This window comes from Halyomorpha halys, unplaced genomic scaffold (assembly GCF_000696795.3).
Source record: "Halyomorpha halys isolate HHAL.00 unplaced genomic scaffold, Hhal_1.1 Scaffold2137.1, whole genome shotgun sequence".
In the NCBI taxonomy this organism is placed as follows: domain Eukaryota; kingdom Metazoa; phylum Arthropoda; class Insecta; order Hemiptera; family Pentatomidae; genus Halyomorpha; species Halyomorpha halys.
The window spans coordinates 54565-66842 of record NW_027115953.1 but is presented as its reverse complement, the minus strand read 5'-3'; the positions used below and the strand labels follow the sequence as shown (position 1 = coordinate 66842).

Below are 12278 nucleotides of genomic sequence, written 5' to 3'. Positions count from 1 at the left end.
CCCCCCATCCCTCTCCCTCTTCCCGCTTAGATTACCTTCTGTTCCTTCTCCATGGCCAATGTCTTACAATGGAGTTTAAGAGATATTTTAACTATATAAAAAAAAATCGCAAAGCAGGTAATTAAACTACAATATAGAATTATAACATCCATTTCATGAAATAAATAATAAATCATTCGGATTAGAGACTTTTAAATATAATTATTCTTTTCACCAATAATAAAAACATATGCATGATTAAATAAATATGCATAAACATGAGTCCACTAATGCACTTGCAGTATGGTTTTATTGTTAATAAAATTGGTTTTATTGTTTAATTTTCAATAATATCTTATTTGTCTATGAATCAATAAATTCACTCTGTCATCATTGAATTTACTTTGTGTTGAAAAATTTCATAATTTCTTTCATTTTATAGTCTGGAAATCCTGAGCATATGCGCATTATTGGTGACATGGGAATCAGCATTACTCACCTTGATGATGGAAGAATACAGCTACTCCATACATTTTCTAAGGTACTTATTTCACTTAGTAGTTGTTTTTAGGTTTCCCATTGTAATGTTTTTATGATTAATCTATAAATTAATTAATTTGTTCCACTATAACCCATGAAGGGTCAGGATTTCAGTACTTTATTAGGAAGTTAAAACAACGGTTGTGCAAGGATTTGTTCAATATCACGCTTAACAACCAGGTTTTTTCCCAATGATAGGTACCCACTTTATAGAGGCTGGGTGGGCCTCAGGAGGGCTCCCAAATCCACAGGGTTGACTCGTGGCTAAAGATACAGAATAAATAATTATCTGGTACAGATGGATTCAAAGTCTGGTCCAGGAATTAGTAGCTCAGTAGCATAGTGTCTTACTCATTGAGCTACCCTGCTCCCATAAATTAATTAATATAAATAATATATTTATGTAATAGAAGAGATGATTAAAGTAGCAGAGTAGTCAAAACTGTCACTTATACGATAACTGTTTTCTGGTATCCCGGTTTAGAGGTGATGTCATTTACTTTTTTTTCTTTGTGTTTGTAATGATTTATTGCTAAAAATTACGATTAGACTAGCAAAGGTTCCCTTTGAATCTCTACCGCCTGTATCAACCACACATATATTACTTCATTCTTCATTTATTTATTTCTCACAGATTTTTCTCAGTTCAACAGGGCTTAGAGCTATCTTCAATAATACCAATCTTAGCTTATATGCCTCAGGGATCAATACTTACACCACTATTCTACATAATATACACACATGACATTCCACTAAGTGCTAACGTATTATAGGCAGTAACAGCTACATATGTAGATGACTCTGTCATAATTACTAGCTCAAAATGCAACTAAACTTACAGCGTAGTAACTCACTAAAAGTTTTAGAATTGTGCTAACTATAGGAGATTCGACTAAACAGTGAAAAGTCCCACAAAAAATCTTCATCTAAAACTCCAACTCATTAACAGAGTAAATGGCCACAACTCTCATGCCTGAAAACACAAGGAGACTAAAAAGAAAATGGATGAGGGAGCCACTAACATTAAAAAGTCAGAGAATAGGTACCGTTGTGTGCTGTTCTTCATGTCTTAATATTTTTAAAGAGTTAAATTATATGTACATGAAATCTTATCTCAATTTGATGATTGTCGTTTTTATATTCTTCATTGAATAATTTTGTTAACATTTTTAATGAACAAATTAGGAAACTTCTGTAATCATTATAGGCTCGAAATGTGGCAGATGCAAAAGAAGGACTTTTGTTTATGCAAGAAATGCTAGAGGTCGCAAAATCACAAGGTCCTGAAACCCTTCCCCAGGCTGTTACTTTCATCTCTGAAGGGATGACCTACTCCCTATCTGCTGGCCCTGCTCATTTTGGTAGACAGCTGGTTGGGAATTCAAAAGTAAGTTATTATGTATCTGAAAAACACCTAATTTTATTATCCTTCATACCTTACTTGCTGTGCTATTTATTTTCATGTTAAAGCTCATTTACTTAGGGCTGGCTGATGATTTTCTAATGCTAGGAGAAAAAACAACATTTAAACTGAAAGTATTATCTCCTCTTAGAGTTATTCTAATGACTTTCGTGTCACATGGACATTTGAGGATTAGACAAGTATTTTCAACCTTACATAAAATTCACACTTTCAACCTCCCATTTCCATAATACTTTATTTACTCCATAATCAACAATATTTTTACTGACTCTTTATTTGTGGATATTTATTTAATGGCCTCTTTAAAAAAGGTATCTAAAAAGAGAGCTTCTAAAGGATGAAGTAACTTCCTTCATCTGACTGTTCTTTCAGTTGTCAATGGTTTTCATTTTCTTTAATCTACAGTAAACACTCTTTGGATTTTTTTGGCCCCCCTAAAAGTAAAAAAAAAAATATTAATTTAATAAAAAATATTTTTTTTTTCAAGCAAATACTAATTGTAATAACTGAAAAAGCACTGTGACAATTATATATTATTTTCTTAAAATATTAGTTTCCTTTGCCTTTTCTTAGCTGAAATGTCACAACCTGATTGACTATGGCTTGTTTTGTTTTGATCCTGAGTATGCCCTTATTCATTTGTTATCTTAATTCTAAGCATGCCAAAAAAAGTATTGTAACTAACTTTTTAAAAATGTTTAATGTATGGCATAATATATTAATATTTAAATGCTAATAATTAAATATTAAACAAATACCTTTTATAAAAGAATTTATTGGCCTAGACAGCCTATCATGTAGACAATAACGAATTATAGATAGAAATATGAGAAGAATATGGTTGGGAGTGCGTTCAGTGAAGAACACATATATAAATAAGTAACAACTTATTTAAGTTATTACTTATTTATATTCTTCACTGAATGCACCCCTAACCATCTTCATCCAGCTATTAACTCATCATAGATAGAAATGATGATTAATTAGTTCATGTGACTGATTTATTTTTTATTAATGTTATTTTGTTTATTTAGCCATGTTCGAGAACAATCAAAGGAATTGTTTTTGATTGGAGAATGATTTAATTAGTTCCAAATATTTTTCAGGTTACTGGCAAAGTAGGAATTGCTGATCCTTTAAATGCTTGTGAAAAATTAAAAAATCCTGAAGCTATCAAAGGAAAAATTGCCATTGTTCAACGAGGAAATTGTATGTTCATAGATAAGGTATTAATTTTTACCCATAATTCTCAATTTCTTATATCTCCCTCATCTATATCACTCTATTAGCTGTAAAAAAATTATAAATGATGCATTAAAATCCATCGATTAAATTATGATTAATTTGAAAGGGGCATCGATGTATTTACTTTTATTTCCTTTAGCAGAATAAGTATGGGTTACCGTATTTTTAAGGGAGAATATAGGCAGTATTATTCAAGGCTTTGGAAACATTTGGAAAGAAAGAGGATTCTTTATTATCAATGCAGATAATTTTATTCAAGATCGTATTGTTGGGCTTTTAGAATGCAGTTCATTAATTATTGTAGTCCATGATCATGATAATTTTAAAGTATTAGTTAAATAATTTTATGTCTTCAAATTTCAGGCTAGAAGAATGATGGAAGCAGGAGCCATTGGTGGTATAGTAGTCGATAATTCTGGTGATGTTAGCAAAACATCTCCTCTTTTTGCCATGTCTGGAGATGGTAATGATGATGTAAACATTCCTGTTGTATTTTTATTTGTCAACGATGCTGCTAAACTCTTATCAGCATTGACAAAGGATCTTAAAATGAAAGTCACTCTTGGTTACCGTAATGCTGTATCAGGTAAATTATTGCTTTTCTTCCTTCCCCCCTTCTTATTGCAATATTTTCTATGCATATATTTTTTTTAATCTGAATTTGTTGAGGTTTATTTTGTAATATGAACTGAAAGTTGCCTTACATGATAATATTTTAGTACTAATGTTTACTTAAATTTATTTCTCTATAGGGTAAATATTATAATAGGGATCAGGACTAAAATCATGATGTTTTATGAGTTCAACTTTTATTAAAATAACTGAATGCTGAAATTAGATCAATCAAAGTTTGAACATTTTCTTGTTGGGAAGATATGGGAAGTTTGGAAAGCATTTTGATAGTTACAATAATTATATCTTCTAATTATTACTAATAAAAATTACATATTATAATAAATTGGTGTTAGAAGAAAATAACTCTACTATAAAACCTCCATTCTCATCAACTTATGTATTTATAAAGTCTTATCTATATTTAATCATTTAGTTTCCAAGATAGATAAGGCAAACATAGTGTAGACTGTTACTAAATTACATAAATATTAATGACCCATGGAACAGTCTTAAAAAATTGTTTATAAATAAAACTTAAGAATGAGAGGTTTGTAGTTGACCTTTGACTAGATATGAGATGGTCGGGGTGTGGTCATTAATGATATATAAATAAGTAAAACTTATTTATTTGTGCCTACATTACAACGTGAATTTCAGGCCTTTATCAGGGCTCAAAAACAAAAACTAGCTAACAACCCTAATTTTGAAAAAAATGTTAACTAACTTGGAAACAAATTTAACAATAAATTAAGTAGATATTAGATGATACTAATAGAAGATGAAATATAATATTGTAGAGGTAAGAATTATATAAAACAAATGATTAAAAAAAAAATATTAAAAATCAGACAGTGCTCGTATAAAGAAAGAAATAAACATAATGAAAAGTGCAGGAAAAAATGTAAATAATGAGTAATTGAAATTAGCATGTTATAAAATATGTAAGTAATGATTAAAAATATACAAATAGTGAAAAAATTGAAATTAACATAGTGAAATACGGAAAAAAAAACGATATACATGATAAATGGGTAAGAAAAAAAATGAAATATATGCTACTATAGTTAAAAGTTGCACAGTAATACAGATGAGTAAAAAGTAATTAGCCTAAATAATCATAGAATGTCTGGAAAAGTGAATAAGGAAAGAACAAAGAGAGAAGAGATTTGTGAGGGTGGGAAGAAGGAAAAAAACTTTGAAATCAACAGAGAAACTTACTGACTCGGGCTCAGTTGTCATAAAGAGTGGGTGAGGATGTGATTTGTCGGTAAAGTGGGGGCATACAAGTCATAAAATTCAAAAAATATGGTAAACCAAATGGAAATAGTTGACCACATATATAATTAAATATAAAAGACAGTTTAGATAAAATTAATAAGGTCGGAAACATGAAACAAAAGGTTTATAGAGTAAATTATAAAATAACTAATGAGAAATAAATAATTATGGAACGAAAGATCAGAAATTAGATCTATTAGTATCATCTAATATCTACTTAATTTATTGTTACATATATTTCCAAGTTTGTTATTTTCTTTTTCTCTGGATTGAGGGTGTTATCTCATTTTTTTTTTCAGCCCTTATGATGGCCTGAAGTTGAGGTCAAAATGTTGGCACAAATTAATAAGTTTTAATTATTTGTGTATCATTATTGACCGCTCCCCTGACCATCTTCTCCTCAAAACTAAAGAAAGTCATGAGATTCAGATCAGAAGAAATAATATAACAATTAATGCTCAATAACTTCTGCATATTTATTTATAAAAGGAGAACCAATAAAGAAAATATTGGCAATGCCTAAGATTTTCTGGATGGAGATGGTAGTCCCTATATCAGCTCAATTTTGAAGTGCAGCCCAGAGTTAAATGAATTAACAATAATTTTTATTGTTGAACCAAAACTAAAAATTGTTCAATATTCCAGTGAAGGGCATTAATAAAATTGTGTACTTCATTGCTAATCCAACTGCCATCTGTAACAAAGACAAGAGAAGTATTGATTAAACAGACAAAGAATAATGTCAAGGACAGGTCTGGTGGTACTGTTGCCTACAGCAGTTTCTAGTACAGGATTGAAATGTGCCTATTCCAGAAGAAGGTACCAACTGGAACTAAACCAAATGAAAAGAGAAAACATCAACTGATGACTAGGAGCAGTAAATAAAAGATGAGATGAATATTATGCTGAAATGTTCATTCAGTGATGAAGTTAGAGGTTGGAAGAATTGGAATTAGTAATTTAAAACTAACAAAGCTCAATTTTTGTAAGCACTTAGCTGCTTTGAGCACCTCCAGACAGGAAGCCAGTCTATGCTGAGGTACCTAAATATCGATCTAACTGCAGTGGTGAACCGAAATTGTCCATACCACTTTTGGTTACATTTATTTAAGTTAATCATTAAAAAGAAAAATAGAAAGTGGTGGTGGCAAAGAAGATGGTATTAAGAGAGATGCAATGCTTTGCACTTCAAACTATTCGTAATGAAATGCAAAACCTTTAAAAATTTTACTAGAATGTCACTGGATGATTTTCAATTTATACTAAATAATATCAGAATTATAATTGAGAGACAAGACAAACTATTTAGAATGCCTAGCTGTGACTCAGTGATTTCTGGCTACAGCAGACTTGTTCTCGAGTTGGGAGAATCATACCTAAACCATTTTAGTATTAACAAAATTGTGAATTGTCAATAATTATTCATAATTTCACAATGTTGTCAATATTGAAGCATACATTTGATTCAATCACTGTTAGAAGAAAACAACTGAGAACCTGTTTATATGGCTTTGGCAGTATATCTACTAAACAAAGAACCTCTCATTCACACAATTTTCACTTGCGATCTCTTTGCTTCTCAACTTTTCAATTACCAGCAGTTACTATCCTTATATTGTAAAGAAATGGTACTAAACATGTTTGTTTTTTTTCTATTTCATTAAATTCCTCATTAGCTTTTAACTTAAGCTTACAAATTGTGAGGTAGGTGTAAAACACAATTATGGATAAATATCAAACGTATGCTGACTGTTTTTCTAGATTCAGTTTTTTCATCAAGAAACCCCACTACATTAAATGAAAACCACTTGGGCTTATAAACTTCTACTGCTTCTGCAATAAAAAACAATAGGTTCAAAAGCTTCCCTAATTGATGTAAATTTATTAACTGTTTAACATAGTTTTAAGATCTAAAAATAAAATAGAAACAGTAAACAAGTACAAGCCCTTAAGGCTTTCCATTTTTTTTCTGCATTCATCTTTTGGAATTTAGATTTCTCCTCTTGCATCTTCTTTTTTAAATGATTATACGAAAATTTATCTCCAGGGTTTAGAACACAGAATATTTGTAGTATTACACAGAGGAGGATTGGGCATTCATAATGAGATAGTTCTATTTGCCTTTAAAAAGGAAAAGTTAATAAAAAAAGGTTAAACAAGTAAAATTTAAATCAAATAAAATAGTGCATCCACAAGGTTGATAAATAAAAATAATTTAAAGCAACAACTTGAGAGGAAAGGAGATGGTCTCCCTATTCGGAGCAGACCGACATTGCTAGGCCGCGTATTCACTTGAGCACGTGCTCATTTTGATGAACCGACAACCTTTTGCTCAGACTGTGTGGCCCCATATTCATCTGATTGTGAGCAAAACAGGCATTTGGGGTGTTTACCAAGTTAATACGTGGCCTTAGCGAATTGAATCTTGAATCAATGAAATTACCTGACTTCAATCCTTCAATGTTTTGATAAATTATGGCATTATGTACTTGGTTGATTACTTTATTTTGTTTATTAAATGTTATTTACTTATATATTGATTTGTATATGTAGTGAAATACATAATAAATTGAATACTCTAGTAAATATAGAGTATGTATTATAGTTATGTCTGACAACATTATGTAACTTATTGAGATTATAAGCTAAGTATACTTATTATAATTTTATATAATGCATAAAGAAAATTATAACAATAACAAATTAAGATAAATAATAATTATTATGAAATTTTATATCAATATAATATAATTTTTAGTTTATTTAAAATCCCATTCAATCATTACATTGATGTTTCGTAGTTCTACTCCATCCTCTGGATTACACTTAAGTCTATCTATAGATAATGTTCCATTATAATTAATAATATTTGCAATCTAACAGTTTTTAAATTTTTAAAAATATGGAGTAGTTCCAATGTTGAAAGAATTATTCATGTGGGAGATATAGAAATTCATGATAATTTTTATTGATATAGTGTGGTGTCTTCCAATAGATCAAGGCTCAATATAAAAAAAAAAATTAAATGTTATTTAACTGACCAAATATTTCTTATTATTAGAAGAGGAAAATCTAAAGAAAAAAGAAGATTTAGATAATACCAGTGAAAACAAAGGTTCCATCCACAACTTTTCTTCTGAACGTCTATTAAATGGCGAGGTAACCAATCTTAATACAGTAATTGAGATTATTTGTTTAATATCCTTCCTGTATTATTATAAAAATAATTTAAATAAGAATCAAACTTTTTTTTTTAAGGCCTAGTTTGCAGGGTAGTGTTCTGATCAGAAATTTGTTATATACCCCGTGTGAGAACTCTCGCATTATAAATATCCTTCTTCTTCTTAATACATTAGATTACTTGAAGGTTTGGTGCTAATAACAATCACTATCTACACCAGTGGTTCCCAAACTGGGTGCCGTGGTGCTCCAAGTTTATGCCAGAGGTGCCACTTTCTCAAGATATTATATAAAAAAAAAGGAATTAAATTAAAATATCAAATATACAATACATTCCAATGAAGATGATGAAGGAAAAATTTATATAAGTAATTAGCTTTTCCTGCTGAAAAGTACCACATGAGCACAACAGTTAAGCAAACATAAACATTCATGAACACCTAAAAACCAAAACTATCATGGTTTAGTCAATTTTGGCACTTGAGAGGCTCTCACTAGAATTAAAGTGGACCTGTGTGTTATCTTGAAAACATTTTATTTTAGGTATTTAAAATCCAGGACCTGATATGCTCTGTCGAAATGTCCCGACCTGGTTTTTATATCTGCGTTGAAATCTTAAACCCAACTTGTCCCATCTTTATCCGTCAACCTACCATGTCGGACTAAACCACCAAACCATGTCCAAAACCATGAAAACCATGTCGGAATTTTGAAACTATACATTTTAAACCACTTATATTAAATCAGAAGATCGTTGATTGACTTTAAATGTGAGAAAGATGTTCCAGGTGCAGTAAAATAGGACCTCAAATAGTAAAAATCTATTTATCAAGTGCCAATGTTTCCTGATGTTGTTCCTTATTTTCTTGACCTTCGTTTTGTTCCTTGATATATTTTCTTTTACCCTATTTCTTTAATATTCTGTCTTTTAGTTTGTACTATGTTTGTTTTTGTGACTACTATTCTATTCGTTGTTACTCCACCTATTACATTTATACAAAATATTTATTACTGCTATATCTAATATTTAGATACTTATATCTGTACATCTTATTTCTATTTTCTTTAATTTATTCTTTCTTTTAGTTTACCTTATATTTCATGTCATCTTTATTGTATGTCATTATATTATACTGTTTTTAATTTTTGTATATTTTTTTTTCAAAAAAAAAATTCAAATAAAAAATTGTGATTTAACACATACATGAAATTCTTTTTCCTTAGATAAAATATTTTATCAAAATCTATCATTTTTTAAAACTTTTGGAATGGGATCTATACTACTGAATTATATATGTACTACTATCATGAGTTTTTTCTTTTTTTTTTACAAATAATTTTTAATGGAGCCCTAGTTTTTAAAATACATCAGACCAAGATCTGTTTAATATGGTAATTGTTGGATTCAAAAGGAACCTTTGCTAACCCAACCGTGAATAGTGCTGAAAATAAAATAAAAAAACAGCCGAATTTTGTTATTATTATATTTTAAATGATTGAACATAATAAACTGTAAAAAGAAATACACAAACATTTAAACTAGAAAAATAAATAAGAAAGGCACTTAACCCAACTTAAAACTATTACAAAAATTAAACGAAGGTTGAAAAAAAATGTCTTACATCACGTGGGTGATTATTATTTTGTTCGCTTGGTTATGGTTGTTGTCCTGAGTGGAGATTTTCATGGATATTCATTCACAACTCATATCTATTCTTATAAAGTATAAACTCTCCAGTACATTTGAATAAAATAAATAAAAGGCCTTGCGAACCTGAAGATTCGATATCAACACTACCAATTTCTGTCTATACAATTCTATCCAATGACTGGCATCCAAACCTAAGTCCGTAATCTTTCCTCCTACGTTTTGGTCTACTTCTCTTGGATTTACAAGTCAGCTCACCACTTCTTACCTTTTCTTGTGATTTTTTGTTATAAATCTATTTTGTTTGCCTCTAATGCCGCTGAATAATATTTAGTGGGCACCAAATACATTGGGAATATAAGTGATATTTGGAAAACATGATAATTGTTATTATTGTGTTGAAAGCAATACAATTTCATTATTAACAATACCAACACACACTACTATACAAAAATGTAGCTACACATTTTATTATCGCTTTGTTGGAGTAACTATTTACTTTAAAATATGCTTGTACTTAGCTCTTGAATGTTAAAATGCCTTCGCTCTCCGGGCGTTTAGCGGGGCGGGGAAGGATAGCCTTTTTTTAGTGTTACAATCTCCTCTTGTGAGATTGTGACGTGTCGTTCATCGACCAACCTACTCGCTGTAATTGTCCGTTTGAAAAGTCAGATAGGTAAGGCTACCATGGAGGGTGGGAGTGGAGGGTTTGATGCCTTTTTCGATTTCAGGGGCTTTTTAAATATTTTGCTCTATCTCAAAGTCTCTCCTTCCCGTTTTAAGCTAATATTTTGAAAGTGATATAGGGCCATCGCTCTCCAGGGGTTTAGCGGGGCGGGGAAGGATAGCCCTTTTTTTAGTGTTACGATTATTTATTGGGAATGGGAAATGTTTCACTTTTCAACTGATGTAGACCCATTCCTCATACTGCTCCTAATGAAGTTTCTCTTCAGTATTTATGTAATCATTCATGCTAGTCCCATTTGAATGTATCCCTTCAGTGAAATAGTTCAGTGATACAAAACACCTATAATAACTTTAAAAACTAAACAATACAAGATATGTATTCCATAGTAACCATTTCACTATGGAGGGTAACCTTGAGGACTCCTACATGCTCTGTCGGAATGACATTGAAACGAAAATTGGCTTTTAGATTGTAAGACTAAGTCAGATTATGGAGAAAATTCTGAAATTGAATCATTTTAAAATTCAAATTGGAGGGTGTACTGGGAAAGGTTGGTGTAGATAGTTTAAAAATCAATGATACAATTTGTTGGGTAGGAAAAGGAATTAGGATTTTTTTCTAATTGGATATTACATCTTTAAATCCAAATAATTTCCTCTTATTTTGATTGCAATACCTCCGAAATTTGATCAAATGTTTAATCATAGCTTTTAAGGATTGGAATGGCCACACCGTACCTCAGGGGTTAGATTCAAATCTATCGCTCTGAGGTCTGCTGGCAGTGCCAGTTCGAATCCGGCCTTGGGGTGTTGACTTTTTCATTAAGTGACGGTCCCACAAAATGAAAAACTTGACCCCCAACCATGGTTAAAATAGGTTGGTCACCAATAGATAACTAGGCAAACATCACCTTCGACATGGATCGCCTTAAAAAAGAAAAGGAAAAAAAAAAGGAAAGAGGCTAGTCATTTTACAAAATCAGCAAATTCAAAGCCAATTTATATGTTATTTCATTGGCATATCCATGATAAAAATTACTTACAACCTTCATTACTTTTAAAAATATTATTTCCTCACCTTATTTATGTTTCTAAAGTTTCTTTATGATATATATTTTCTAGGGTGAGATCATTGAGGTTAAGAATGGCGAAATTGATTCCACAGAAGCAGATAATAAAAAAAAAAAAACATGGACAGAAAACGAAGAAGACTTGTCCTCTTTACCTGAAAAATTGCAGAATGTCCTGGCTTCATTGTCTAAAGCTGCACCTTCGGATTGATTAAGTAATTAAATAAATAACTTTAGTTTATTTTAAAAAAAGAAAAAATGTCAAATAGAAAAACAAACATTTTAGTTGATGTTCTTTAAATCACAGAATCTGTTAAATTAACATATTCATTACCATGTTCCTCAAGCAATAATTTAATTTTAATGTTGTTTTCTGTTAGAAATCTGTTTTTTTAATATCATAAACTATATTTTTCAATTGAGTACTTCCTGGTGTTATCCTCTATATCATTGTTACGTTATATGTAACTTTTATTGCTTGGAAATAAAATAAAAATAGTTAGCATCTAACTTAACCACTTTCTATTTTTATTGTTTTACGACTCCCAATTATTAAAGCAAGTGTCATGGGCATTAGTTTCTTTAACTTTGTAAACATGTTTCAAAAATAATT

The 12278-nt window shown here is 30.3% G+C and overlaps 1 protein-coding gene across 3 annotated transcripts in view; it reads left to right on the top strand.

The window, feature by feature from the left end:
- The window catches only part of Edem2 (ER degradation enhancer, mannosidase alpha-like 2), a 48414-nt gene extending 36518 nt beyond the window's left edge, over positions 1-11896 (top strand). For all 3 annotated transcript variants that reach the window (XM_014436886.3, XM_014436884.3, XM_014436885.3), the window contains exons 14-19: positions 422-520; positions 1727-1906; positions 3049-3168; positions 3551-3773; positions 8142-8239; positions 11718-11896. In XM_014436886.3, the coding sequence (XP_014292372.1) occupies positions 422-520; positions 1727-1906; positions 3049-3168; positions 3551-3773; positions 8142-8239; positions 11718-11876 (879 nt within the window). In that variant the 3' untranslated portion in view covers positions 11877-11896. The remainder of the gene's footprint in view (positions 1-421; positions 521-1726; positions 1907-3048; positions 3169-3550; positions 3774-8141; positions 8240-11717) is intronic.
- The last annotated feature ends 382 nt before the right edge of the window (positions 11897-12278 follow it).